Source organism: Lygodium microphyllum, chromosome 14 (assembly GCF_053477565.2).
Source record: "Lygodium microphyllum isolate KBCC chromosome 14, Lygodium_microphyllum_v1.1.10, whole genome shotgun sequence".
NCBI classification, from domain to species: Eukaryota; Viridiplantae; Streptophyta; class Polypodiopsida; order Schizaeales; family Lygodiaceae; genus Lygodium; species Lygodium microphyllum.
This window is the reverse complement of record NC_141148.1, coordinates 93,272,940-93,287,637: the sequence shown is the minus strand read 5'-3', so window position 1 is coordinate 93,287,637 and position 14,698 is coordinate 93,272,940. Positions and strand designations below refer to the sequence as shown.

General features: G+C 42.1%; 1 protein-coding gene across 1 annotated transcript in view; it reads left to right on the top strand.

Annotated features, from left to right (window-relative positions):
• NBS1 (nijmegen breakage syndrome 1) overlaps positions 1 to 14,698 on the top strand; it is a 219,384-nt gene that overhangs the window by 164,014 nt on the left and 40,672 nt on the right. The window contains exon 8 of the mRNA XM_087693122.1: positions 4,408 to 4,491. Within this exon, the coding sequence (XP_087549248.1) occupies positions 4,408 to 4,491 (84 nt within the window). The remainder of the gene's footprint in view (positions 1 to 4,407; positions 4,492 to 14,698) is intronic.

Here is a 14,698-nt window from a genome sequence, read left to right as displayed (position 1 = left end):
GAGAGAGAGAGAGGATCGAAGCTCAGTTGAGAGTGCAGTAGACAGTGTGGAGAGTGAAGCACGACACCCAATGCAATAGATTGAAAGAGTGTAACCTCAAAGTACAAAGTACAACCCTTAAACCTTAGGGTTGTAGGGGGTGTTCATACTTGAACACGATAAGTGCCTATAAGTGTGTGACATAAGCACATACGAAAGAAGACAATAAGTCTAGGAAAAAAAACCTCTCGTACTGAGAGTAAAAAGTGCCCTAGTGTTCTAATCACCGACACTTCTCTATGAGTATAGGCGTGAGTGAAACCCAACAAACCAGTCTCTATTAGTGATACAACTCTGATACCATGTCATGAATTGTGTGGTAGGGAGACTTGCTTGAGCTGCTACACCAAACACACACCATATATACAAGAAGAAACTCACTTAAGAACAAAAGAAGAGAGATGGAGACCAAAACGTTTTCTTGCTAGTTTCTTCTTATTCTTTCATACACTTTTCAATGTAGATAAAGTATAGATAAGGTACAACATAAAGGAAAGGGGTCTACTAAGTCAAACAATGCATAATGGACTATACTAATCCTAACGCTATACCTATACTACCTATAGATAGGTGTAACAAACCAAATATAATAAGTGATACATCAATGGTTATATGAGAGTCATGATGACCACGAATGTGCTAAGTGTAGACGTGTGGACCCACCTAACCAAACGGTCCATCATCAATGTCCGCATATACTGAGCTTGCAGTCTCAACATCAAAGCATATTCTTCTATGAAACGTGATGGAGATTCATTGCACTAGTGGCAATTATCCAAGCTCAAATCAAAGACATGCAATGGCAATTAGCCAAGATGCACACTTTCCATTTTTTTGTTTGCACCTGCAGCCGTGAAAACTTCTTCAATTTCAATGCAATTCCTTTAAAGGAGAGTAAGGAATGTGATGATACGAATATTTATATATGACTGGCTACTTGGACTTTATACTTTGATTTGTATCAATTCGATGATGCTCAGTATATTGGGTAGATAGAAATTATATTATAGGGAAAGATGTATGCTTGGTGCTTTGTAATCAATTACACTTACTCGAGAATATCTAGAGATATTCTAAAAATTTCGATAATACTTTGGTTGCGAGTAGTGATAGTTAGCTGATGGGGCATTTACATTGAGTTGTCTCTATTCTTAAGTCAAAAAAATCCTCTACCCCAACAACTCATCAGTCATTTTTAGAGTTGTGTAAGAAGAAAGATGGTAAATGAAATTTGACTCGTAGCAAGGATTACTCAAAAGGTTGTTGCTTTGTCTGCCATTAGACATGTCACTTTCACAGTGATCAAGCGTGCCCCTAGAATAAGGAGACAAAGCCTATTTCTAAGACTTCTGTAAACATGGTTGAAGCTTTACGTATTTTTTCTGAATTTTTATTGGAAGATTGTTTTATTAATGCTAGTAGTTGCATCGGTTGTTCTATTAATGCAATTGTTGCAATGGTAGTAGCCCATATGTTCTTTTAGTTATGAGGACCAGACATGTCTAAGGCTTTTTCTCTTGGAGCTCCAGAGGCGTTGCACAACACTGCTATAAGACAAGAGACTAGCTCTCCAGAGAAACCCAAGTAGAGAGCAATGACATATTTTTTTCATAGATTGGATCCCATAGGCACTACTAGCTCAATAAACATAGATTCATCTTACTAGGCTACACCTAACCCATACCGTGGAGTAACACTAGATAGGGCAATTGCATTTAGTCGAGTACGGTAACCTTGACCACATGGTCGACGATTGAGCAGCCTATACTCTAGTTAGATCAGAGCCATCATTGCGAGACACATGAGACTCACTCCTTGATACATTAGCAAAGCGGTTTGGGACCACATCATAGTTGGATCATGTGCTAATCTTGATATGTAGAGAGGAGCTAGTATAGCTAGAAAATGCATACATTCAATTTTTAGACATGTAGATCCTTGGATGTTAGCCTGATACTAGGATGCATTTTTCTTTCACTTTCATGATGAGATGACATTGGATAGAGATGTACTTTGGTTTTGTCTCATAGGTCACATTGGCCTTCTGTAGATAGTAATGTATCTTTCATTCTTTCTTCTCTCTCTCACTCACTTACTCTCTCTCTCTCTCTCTCTCTCTCTCTCTCTCACATATCTACATGTATGCCCACTAACCAAATACTCTATTTCACCCACCATATGGCCATGTCTATTGTGCCTATACATGTGTCATATACATAAATTCTTTAATATGGAGAAAAGCACCTTGCTCTCTAGCTTATCCTTGAAATGTTACTACATGAGATGTTTTAAGGTTGTCACTTATGAGGGGTGAAATGAGCTTTTTTGCTTGGATAGGATGGTAAATAACTTGAGTAAGCACTAATTACAACAAGCATAAAATTCATGTAAATTGAAAATGCACACTTTACTACTTTACTATTGGAGATTGGACACCTTGTTGGCCTCGAAATTGGTGCCCCTTGCAGTATTTCTTTATCTTAAATTGCAAATGGAAGGAGTGCAAGTGAGATCCTCTGATCTCCTCCACTAATCCAAGTGCCTCTTGCTGTCAAAACTGACTAGTAAGCCTCCAAACCAATTTGCCCCTTGGTTTGCTTGGGGATTAGCCTTCGCCTTGCTTCTCAAAAGACAAATTTGGCCCCAAAACTGATATTGGCTGGCTGGCCTCTTGAATCTCCTTGAAATTTCTTAATTTCAGCTATTAGAATTCAAGTCCTAGACCCTCAATTTTGAACACACATCTTGAGGTAGCTGTCAAAACCCTAATTGATTTACAGCAAAGATTGATTGAAATCTCTTCATTTGATGGCTTAAATTGCTGGAAAATGCTGAGATAACTTGAGAGATGGCTGGGGGTTGAGAGAAAATGATGTAAAGGGAGAAATTTTAGAGTTTCATCACGAGAAATGTTGGAAAATTGCTACTACTCAACTTGAACAGCCATAGAAGCTGTCACCTGCAGCTTTGGACCACCAAAAAGACTGCTTTCCCCTCTATCTATTGTCGTGTGCACGAGAAGGACCTTGGGCTACTACCACCTACTTGTGGAGGGCTCCAAATTGCTGTCACATGCTGCAGGATTGATCTTTGGTGGCTGCAAATCACATCAGTAGTCTTTCCTTGCTCTCTAAAAGCCTTCGTCTCTCTCACAATGGCTAGAATAGACTTCCACCAATCTCTAAAAACATTTTTTCCACTCGTATGGGTAAATTTTGCCAAGTGGTAGCCTTCTAATCTCATTTTTCAGTTTATTAAATTAATTTTTAGAATGCTAATTTTGAAAATTAGTTCAATAATTATTTTGGTGCTGAGAAAATTAATTTCACTAACCAATAATTAAATTGGCTAAGCCAATTTGTCTTCCAAGTATCCCTGAGTAATTATTAGCCCTTAGACCAGCATTAATTAGTGGCTAATAAATTGGTCTAGGCCAAAATCTGACACCGAGTACCACCTAGTACGTGTCAGACATAACTTATAACAACTTTTTCCTTTGGCACCAACTGATATCTTGGGGTCTTGGGTCCCACATTGTGAAACAATTAACTTTCACCTCACATGTGCAAGTCACATTAGCACACTTGATTAGGTTTTAATGAAATGCTAAGCAAAGCAATAAAATTTCACATCCTCGTGACAAGGGTTTTAGTGCTTTTTTCCCTATAAAACCTCTTAAGAGTATTAAGAACCATATGCTATCTTTGCATCATATAGTTGTAGTCATGCTGTCTAGCATTTTTATTTTTGATAAACTCATTCTAAGAAAAAGCTTCGAATGTACCAGATTGGACGAGCTGCCCCCTACCCGCCTACCTGCTGCTGCTATTGCCAGCACAATACCTTTACGCTTCCCCAATCATTTCATGCCTTCTTTGCCTGCTTTTCACATCAGTTGTTGGAGGAGCTGCTTGTACTGCTTCTGCCTCTCTGAGTCGCCATTGCTGCCCCTCATGCCACTACTGCTGCTCCATCTGCTTGCTTGTCCTGTCAATGACCTCGCTTCACCTGCCTCTTGTTGCCTCATCCCCTTTCTTGCTGCCACCTAGCCGTTGCTGTGGCTTCTTTCTCCCAAACCCACAGATTGCCTTGAGAGGCCTCCTATATATTTGGCTTGATCTGAATTGCACTGAGCTCCAGCGAGACTATTGAGCATCTGCACTTTGTTGTATTTTCTTTGAGTAATATAATTAGCTACATCTTTTTTTTGCAAAAAGAAAAAAGAAAGATGTTCAGAAAAGTTGAAGTTCTTTAGTTCTTGGCTTGTGTGGGCTGAAATTCAGGTATGCTTGAGCATTTCTTACTGTTTTTTCAATGGGAAGAAGATTTTTGGCTAACATACTTTTATTTTACCATTCTCTTTGGCAGTATAGCTACAAGAATCTGCTCCAAAAGCTTGTAGAGGCTTCCGGAGGGATCGTTGTGCCCATCTCTGAAGTATTAAAATCAAGGGTAAAATGTAACGTACTCCTGTTGTAATTCTTTTGAATTTCAGCTGTGTCTTTAGATTTTTGATAAACAAACAAGAACATGGAAGGTTAATGGTAACAATGTCCTTGGCACCTTTTCCTTCCCAAAGAAAAGCACTTGTGCTGGAAAAATTGGAGAAAAGCCTCTTCTGCTTGTAGTATTCTTTTGCATATTGATTTAGAGAACTCTGTTTGATGCCTTGTACAATTTCCTAGTTTTAACGGAGTCTCAAAGCAAATGTTTATATAGAAATTTCCAAGTAGGCCTTGTAATGTCTCAGATAAGCTTTCTGAATATTCTAAGAAAACCCTTGTAAGTTGACTGTGTGATTAACAAGGTCACTTGATATGTACATCGTGTCCAAAGTGGTTCTCAATATGCAAAACTGCTATCCAAACTACTCTACATATCGAGTTGATGGCTAGGAACCCATTACAATCATTTTACAAGATCATTGTTCTAATATCTATAATATCAAGGTCATTTCAGATTTAGCATAGTAGGAGCATTTTGGTAAATTTTCCCCATGAAAATTGTTTATGAACTGGAAAGGCCTTCTTGCCTCCACATGCACTCCTGGTTGGAGTCTACTTGACATTTATGATGGGGTGTTTGGTCTTGATGAAGTTGTGCATCAACTCTCCATGAAGTTAGTTGCCCAGCCTCCTGCTAGTAGCTGCTTCTGAATCTTTTGCATCTGTGAATGTGTTAGCAGCAATTTGCACCCTTCTGTTCTTCCCTTTTCAGGGGACTCTGAATGAACTGCTAGAAAGAAAGAAAGAAAGATATATTAACATTTACATAAGGCCAATGTGGCCTATGAGACAAAATCCAGAGTACATCCATGCTTGATCCAGCTTGATCGATATTGGTTTTTTTTGTTTCCCACCCTCTGTCACAAATCCCTACCTGATTGCTCCAATTCTATTGAAAATCAACAGCTTAGTCTTTTCCCCCTTATTTTGTATGTAAAGATCCTAGGGCAGGTGACTTCCTGCTTTTTCAGTTGAAGTATTAGAACAGTCACTTTTAGGAGAAAATAGTCCATGTAATGTTTTTAGAAGCTGTGATGGAAGTCTTGCAATTTTGTGCTAAAGAATAACTAGAGAGATGATATTAAATGCTGAATGTTGGTGCACTATCCATTGGAGGCCTTTGATTATTCACCTTATGGATTCTCTTTTGTGAGCATCTAGCCTTGCAGATGTGTATCCCCTATGCTTTTCTTGGATATTGGTTGGGATTATCATACTGCATTTTATATTAATGATCTCAATATTTGAGGAGTTTTTAATAGATTTTTTTTTTCACCATAGTAATGGTTGGGCAAATAGGGCATTAGTCGTGGGCCATGGCCAATTTAAAATGGGTCATGATGATGTATCAGCAGTTATGGGCTGATCAAAGTAGGTCGTGGTCTTATGCTGGTCGTGGGCTGGAGTAGGGTCATGATCAGGAAGAATAGGGTTGTGGTCCTGTATGCAGCCCTGTAATCATGATTGTAGCCATCATGGTGGTGTTTGGAGACCTCATGATGAAGTTTGCTGCAGGCCAGGCTGTCATCATCATCCGGAGAGGGTCATAGTGATCATGGTGTAGCATAGGCCAGCATGTCACAATCTAAGATGGGTCATAGCAGCATTGTGATCATCTTCCAGTCTGTGTCTTTCATTTAAGGGCATGCCAAAGCAAAAGCACAATCTATATTTGATGCGAGCACTCAAGAAGAGGGTTGTGGTCAGCACTGGAGGTTGTGGCCATAAGAATGCTTGTCCTAGCCAAATTGGGACAGGTCATGGGCTGGCTGGTATGCTTAAGCAACCTGGTTTGGTGATGTTAATTTGTAGCAATTGTGGCATGTGTATTGGGTCGTGGTGATAGGTATGCTAGTCATGGTCTTGTGCAGCAAGGTTGTGGTCACAAAGAAAAGCAACTCATGGTCATACTTTACAGGGTTATGGTCAAGAAAAGAAACTATACTCAGTATTTACACACTGCTGGCCCTCTCTTGAGTATTCATTATTACAAAAACAGGTCACGGTCATGCTTTAGGTCCCCAAAAAACAAAAGCAAGGTCAATTTGCATTGCCAGGCTTCCAGCATCAGGTCCTGGTGAGCATGGGGCATTGTAGAACTCAAAAGCAGGCCTAGACTTAATTTGTGCATAATCCTACTCTAGATAATAGAAAGGCTCTCTGCTGGGTCCAATGACTTTAGGTTTGTGCATCCAAATGAGTAAATTGGTGGTGGTTGTCATAGAGTGGTAGTAGACAGACAAGTAAGATCTCTATCTATCAGTTGCCAAGAAACCGGTTTCAGAAGGTTAGAAACTTATTTCATACCTACACATTCCATAAACCTATGAAACACACATTTTAAACTAAAAAAAAAAGGTATACCCTAAGGAAGTTTTTGAACTTCTATAGTTAACATTATCATGGACTCACTTGATACTCTGATATGGATTATAGTAATCCTTCGTATTGATTGCAAGGATTTTGTGTGAGCCATTGTCCATTATGCTTGTTCTATATTTAAAGTTGATGTTGGTCATGGATAATGGACCACGTTGCATATAAATGTTATGCTATGTTGAATGTATGTTTGTATAGGTACGGAATCATAAATCATCACCAATCTAGGTTAGCTATGCTATATGAGTCATATTCTATTTGTGTGTGCAGTTATGTAGTCATCTCGAATGAAACCCATTTCTAACGTTTTATGAAACTTGTATGAAACCTGTGAAACCAGTTTCATACCTCTCATTTCAGAAACCCTTGGCAAGAATGGCGCTAGTCTTACAAAGTTGGACAAGCAAGCTCTCTGTCCCCATCGGTAGCGGCCTTACATAGTCACCTTATGCACTCCTAACCACTACCTTACCTCCTCAAGCTCTCAAGCAAGTCCAGCATGAAGCATACCCACTCTTATGCAAGCAATCAGTGAATCGGAATGCACAACATAGCTTACACAAGATCGGAAAGCTAATTTTCAAAAGATTTTTCTCTCAATGGCACCTAAAACCTAATCTACCTTGGTAATGGATTTGGCTTCCTAGTTAACCGTATGTGTTTCGGAGTGAGCAAAGTGGGCGAGCAAAGATCAGCTCCTTATTGTTCCATCCGTCTCAAGCACACTAACGCCTCCTATTCTACCGCATGGTAAGAATATGAGCATTGTAGGTGATTTGTTCGGCCTTGTTTTGGCAATGAAACCAAAATGTTAAGTCTCTATGAAAGCTCAATAGTGGGACATGGATGGAGACTAGTATTTTTTCAAGAGCTTTGATATAGTGCAATATGTGCCACATTGCATCCAAACGTGGCTTTTGTGGAAGTTCCATAAACTGACTCTCCAAACCAATTGTGTAGTTTAGGTCTGGCCTAGCGATCGTCAAATAGATAAGGTTGTCCACAATCTTCCGATACATAGTGACATCCTCAATCAAGTCACCTTCATGTGCACTTAGCTTAGTATTAACATCCAAAGGTATAGAAATAGGCTTGTAATTAGCCATATCATACTTTACTCTCCCACATCCTTCATCTCAAATTCAATCTTGAGGAGACCCTTCACATGGTTTATCTCTATCTCACTATCACCCTCAAAGATCAAATCATCCATATATATAGTAATGACCACAATACCTGTATCACTCTCACATATATAGAGTGAGTGATCAGCCTGTGCTCTGCGAAATCCAATGCTAACAAGGTATTTTGTAATCATATTATGCCATGCCCTAGGTGCTTGCTTCAGCCCATACAAAACCTTACAAAGCTTGCATACATAATTTGGATGATTCTCGTCCACATGACCAGGTGGTTAATCCATATAGACTTCCTCTGGCAACTCTCTTTGCAAGAAGGCATTCTTAACATCTATTTGATGCATAATCCAACCTTTTGATGCAACCACTACTATGACAGCCGTTAAAGTGGCCATTTTACCCACTGGAGCAAACATCTCCTCATAATCAATACCATGAGTTTGCGCATAACCTTTGCAACCATTCATGCCTTATAGTGCTCAATAGATCCATTAGACTTGCGCTTGACCTTGTAAACCCATTTGCAGCCTTTAGATAAGGCACAAACTCTGATATGTCATTATCTATAAGTGCAGCCATTTCTTTATCTGTAGCATGATTCCAATACTCATTATCCATTGCATCCTCAAAACAAGTGGGTTCCACATCCTGCACAACCTTAACTATGTATGTATAGTGATGAGCCAACATGTCAATTACTGCGTCGGCTTTTTTACTCTACTCAACCTCCGTAGATCTAGATCACTACTAGGTGCTTTAGCATTCTCTTGTCCCTTCCGCATACTAGGTGTTTTAATAGACAGAATCCCAAACTTCTTATCCAAGGTTTACTCAGAGTCGTTGAATCAACATCAATATGAGAGAAACCTGATGATACATTTGTCATAATTGGTGAGTCCCCAACTCTCTCTCAATCTTTTCTTAACATCTGTGATACTTAGTGGAGTAATCTGTGATCTCAATTTGCCACTCCAAGGTCTATCAACAGAACTATGACTAGAAGACTCTTGTTGTCTACTCAATGTCTGTGATTGTTGACTTGTTTTTTGCATAGCTATACTCTCATGCTCATCAGCCTCAAGTGCATTCTGCACATTACTATACTAGCTATTCATTTCATTAAAAACAACATCCCTACTAACTCTCAGCTTACGTGTAATAGGGTTATAACATCTATATTCCTTCTTCTCAACAAAATATCCCACAAATACATATTTTTTTGCTTTGGGATTTGATTTACTATGTAACTCATCAAGAATATGTACATAAGTAATACATCCAAATACTTTCAGATGGGATAGATTTTATTTATTTTTGGCAAATAAAGTGTGGCTAGTTATATTACTTCAGAAAAGAACGTGAATACAAGGAAGTACTCATGTTCAACAAACTAGCTGGAGTTGATGGAGAGTCACAGATATATCAGATGTACAAGCCTCTCAAGGTGGTCTAGGGGGGATGGGAGCAATAAGCCATGGAGAGGGGTGCATCGCCATCTGGGGCTGTCTGCCGGCATCACGAAAAACAGGTCTTGGCCGCCCCAAGTGCGCATGAAATGACAACGGAGTTCCTGATGAGCCTTGGACTTGCCCTGCACCTGGTCCCATTGGCCGCGGAGGGAGTGGATGATGGATGTCAAGAGCTTTGCTAAGGTGGCATGTACTGAAAGTCTCTTTCCGTGAAAAGCCTCCTGAATTGCGCCTTCCACATATGCAATCTAGTAAGACTCCCTATGATCTTTCAAACCTCAGAGTGGTCTGCTGTGGGCTCCAATACCTGGCGGATGGGTAGAGTCTCCAAACCAACCACGCGTACGACCATGCCTCAATAATGAATATTATGTCTTGTATCCGAGCCTCATACAGAAGGTGATGGCCTTGGCTAATTGCCTGCCAGGAGAAAGCTCCCTATGAGATACATCCAAGGCTGGGTGCAATACGGCGAAGGATGCGGCATGCTCCTCTCCACATGAGTTGTGCCGCCTCACACGACCAAAGGTAGTGCTTTGGGGTTTCCAGAGGCTACTGTGTGCAACGCTTACAATCTCCCTCTTGCATTTGGGCTAGCCAACTTCTCATCACCAAGCCTCCATGTGCCACCATCCATAAGAAATACGATACCCTCCTCGATCTCTAGCTATCCCATAGGCGCCGCCAGAAGGTCTGTCGGAAAGGCTTCATGATGCTGTGCTCCGCCCAGTGCCTGCTATGTGATGGCGCCCAATCCATGTCCTCCTGCATCACTGATTGTCTGCCAATCTTGGCGGTGTAATCCACGAACCTCAGTGGCTTCTTGGCGACTGTAGTGGCCAGCCATAGCCACTCTCTCAGATCCCACTCAAGCTCATCAAGGGGCCTGCCCTCCCAAATCGAGATGCGCTACTCCCCAAGCTCCTTCTAGAAGACATAAGGGTCCAGCCGCCATGTCTTCCCCTGAAGGCCAATAACCCGAATCCTCCTCCATGGAAGGACAACTATCCCCTCATTGTGCTACCCTTTGTCTCAATGGCAAGTCGCCCCTCCTCCTGCACGGTGAAGAAGGTCCTAGGTGGAGCGCCGCCCACTCTACTTGCCACCTGTAGGGGGATACTTGCTGGTGAAAACCTAGCGGCCCATACCTCGTTGGGCTCTATCGGCTCTCGTATCAGGGGGGCAAGCCACTCCTGAGGTATTGTTGCATCTATCTCCCTTCTCCTTAACTCCACTTCTCTGTGGCATCCTGATACTCGTTGCAGCACCTCCTCGTTGACCATCTTGTACACCTCCTACCATGTCCTGATGGTACGAGCCGGGCCGGCCTCCCAACCAGCCCACTGGATGTGGGGGCGCTTGCCAATTTGTGCCCCTTCCCGATCTCTAACCTGGGGGTTCCAGATCACCGGCTGATGGTCTATCTCCTCTTGGCAGCTTGGGGGGCTCTGGATTAGGGCCTTAGGGAAGCCTTGCCACACACAGAGCAAGTTGCGTAAGAGGGTGATCTAGGGGGGGTGATTTGAGCTATTGTGAAGATCCATCTCAAGGACGGCCTCCACTCTCCGCTAAGCCTTGGTCTACAATTCTGATGACCCTCCTGCAATAGGACGTTCCAGGTTTGTCTTCCTTGTGTGAGACCGCGGAGTACTAGCTTGCTCAAGGGGGCTATACTCTGATACTTTGGGTCTATGATCCCAAGCCCTCCCTCTGACCGATGCCGGATGATGGTCGCCCACGCCACCTTGGCCCGGGAATCCTTGGAACTGTCTAATCTGGACCAAAGGAAGTTTCGCACTAGGTGGCGAAGATGAACTACACAAGATGAGGAGAAGCACCAAAATGAGGCGATGTACTAGGCGGTCGCTAGGAGGACCTGGTTATCCACCAGGGCTCGGCTTGCTAGGGAGAGGCAAGCAGTACTCCAGTAGGTCAGCTTTCTCCAAATAGAGTCGAGGACTGAAAGAAATTGCTGGGTGGGAGTGATCTCGATTCCCACCTGGAATCCTAGGTAACGGACGGTCTGCCCTCTGCTCACCCATTTAAATCCCAAGTGGATACCCCACTCCGTGCTAGAGTCCAGGTCTGTAATAAATCCAATTGACTTTTGCGAGTTGATTTTCGCTCTTGCTGCAGTACAGAATACCTTAAGAGCCAGTCTCACTCTCTCCAGCATCAACTCATCGTCCTCTATGTAGAGTGTTGTATCATCTGCATACTCTGAGTCTAACAACTCTGTCTCCTCTCTCACTGGAAGTTGGAGGCCGTATAACCCGCTTATGCGTGACCTGAGGAAGTGAGACATCGCCTCTACAAAGAGTAAGAACAAGTACAGGGCCGGGGGATAGCCCTGTCGGACCGATCTCTCCAACCGAAACTCCTCCCCTCGCTTACCACCTATGAGAACCTTGTTGGTAGCTAATCTGTAAAGTGCAGAGACCCCGCGGATCCATGCATGGGGAAAGCCCAACCTCACCATGGTGCCCTTTAGGAAATCCCAGCTTGAAGTCCAGGAGTAGTACGGCCAGTCCTTGCCCATTGTGCTGAGCCCATGGTGTCACCTCAAAGAAGGTGAATACATTGTATAGGATGCTCCTATCCTGGACAAAGCCTGTCTATGTGTCATGAATGATGTTTGGAAGCACAGGGTGTAGTTGCCTACGAATCATCTTTGCGAGTCCCTTATAGGCCACTGACAATAAGGTGATCGGTCTCCACTGGGAAAGCTCCAACCAGCCTCCCTCTTGGGGATCAGATGGGATAGATTTGACTTTGTACCTATAAAATCCTCTTCGGGTGCCATACCATGAATAGCGGCAGTGGTTATCCTGTCCATAATGTATACAGTAGTAGCAACCACTTTAGCCCAATAGTAATGAGGCAAGTTTCTTTTTGTTATCAATGTATGAGCCACCTCTGCAATATATATTTTTTTCTGCTCAGCAACTTCATTTTGCTATGGAGTATATGCATACTTCCTTTGTATACCATTTTCTTGCAAAAAATTTGAAAACTCATTGGAGAGAGATTCTCCCTCTCCATTGAACCTAAAGTATTTAATATGCAACCCTATCCCCTTCTCAACCAAAGCCTTAAAGCTTTTAAAGTGAGTGAACACCTCACTTTTCTCATGCATAAAGTAAACCCATACTTTGTGAGTATGATCATCAACAAAGGAAACATAATATTTGCAACTACTCAAAGTCAATCTTTGTAGGACTCCACACGTCGGGATGTATCAATTCAAGTGGCTTATTGCATACCTGCTTTTCATGTGGAAACATATACCTTACTTGTTTTCCAAATTGACATGTTTCACATACTTTATGCATCCTATCAACTCTAAACTTATGCAAGCCATCCACAATCTGTTTTAGTTATATGTCTTTCAGCTTCTGCACATTCACATGAGCAATTCTCTTATGCCAAACCTCAATATCAACCACAACACCTGAACCTTCTGCAAACATGATGCTGCCACATTTGCAGAAGGTTCAGGTGTTGTGGTTGATATTGAGGTTTGGCATAAGAGAATTGCTCATGTGAATGTGCAGAAGCTGAAAGACATATAATTAAAACAGATTGTGGATGGCTTGCATAAGTTTAGAGTTGATAGAATGTATCCATTTCATGGAGACTTATATCAAGACTTATATCAACCATAACATTGAACTAAGTACTTGGCTGATATGTTGCATATATATTTCATGGTGACTTAGTTCAATGTGAGTAATGGAGTGAGTTGTATCATCCTCTGTTTCCACATAGCTTGGAGATTCTGGACTGTGTATCTCTCTAGACCACTCTCCATGAGAAGTCATATGGTTAGAGATACGTGAGTCTACATATAATATATCATTCTTTGATGAATCATCAGTAGTCATAGCATTTATAAAGTATTGCATAACAAATAACTGCTTATTTTTATCATCATTGTTTCTACTACTGGGTGCATAATTACCTTGTTGCTTTTTTCCATTTTTAATTTCAATATTCTTTTTGAAGCAATTTTTAGAAGTGTAGCCTTTCTGACCACAATGCTAGCACTCTCTGCTATCACTAGAATTCTGTTGCCTATTATAATCTGCAACTTGTTTTCTTTGACTCCCCCTTCCTCAGGACTATCCTTCTCTATATTGCTGTTCATCATAACTTTGACCACGTGTGGGAGCTTTCGCTCAACCGCCAAGACCCATGGACCGCTTATTGTTTCAAGCGTTCCAAGCGAGCTCTAATGGCTATCTATCACCTAGCCGATGCGCCGTCGATCCTACGAGTGTAGTGAGTTTACCTTGATGCTTGATCGAATACCCTCCTTTCTCTTGCACTCCGGTAGCTCCATGATTCTTGATGCTAGCTCAAGCATTCTCAAGCCTCCTCCATCTCCAAGCTCCATCCTCCATAGTTGCGCGTGCAAGAGAAGAGAAGAGAAGAAGAGAAGAGGAGATGGTAAAGAGCTTCACGCTCTTGATCCCTCACTCCCACACACACTCACTCCCTCACACTCTCATACTCTCTCTCTCAAGAGCACACAAGCAAGAAGGAGAGAAGAAGAGAGGAAGAAGAAGACTCTTTTTGCCACACACCAAAAGAATGAGCTTCGTATTCACTTTTCAACTTTATATACAAAGCCCTAAATCCTTTTTGGGCGGTCATCCCCTTTTCCCTTTTTTACATGGCCGGCCGTAGCCTAGGCCCTTTTTCCCGTTTCCCACCATTCTAATTTATCCTATTCCCAACTAACGCATACACTTTGCACAGGAGCGAGCCTGGTGCTCTTTTACAAGGATTCGGGGGTGCTTTCATATTTAATGGTGCGCCTTTTACTCTTTTGTTTTCTCAGGGCGACACTGAGACTTTCTGAGGGTCGTGCTCGAACATTTGAATTTTTCAGGGTCTGGTTACCGGTCAAGGCCCCTTTTTCTACTTTTATCTTGCGCCTTTTTTGCTATTTCCTTTTTTCCGTTTTCCGCTCCTCTGTGCTGTGGGGGAAACACGGTAACATTACCCCCCTCCTAGCCAAATGCCAGTCCCATGGCACTGCGGTGGAAAGTAGTGGCTAGTTAGGTCTGCTGCTAGGCGGAACTGGTGGGTGGATGACACCGCTTCTAAGGTGGTTGTGTGAATGAGAGTTGATGGAGTTTAGTGACGATGACCAGGAGAGATT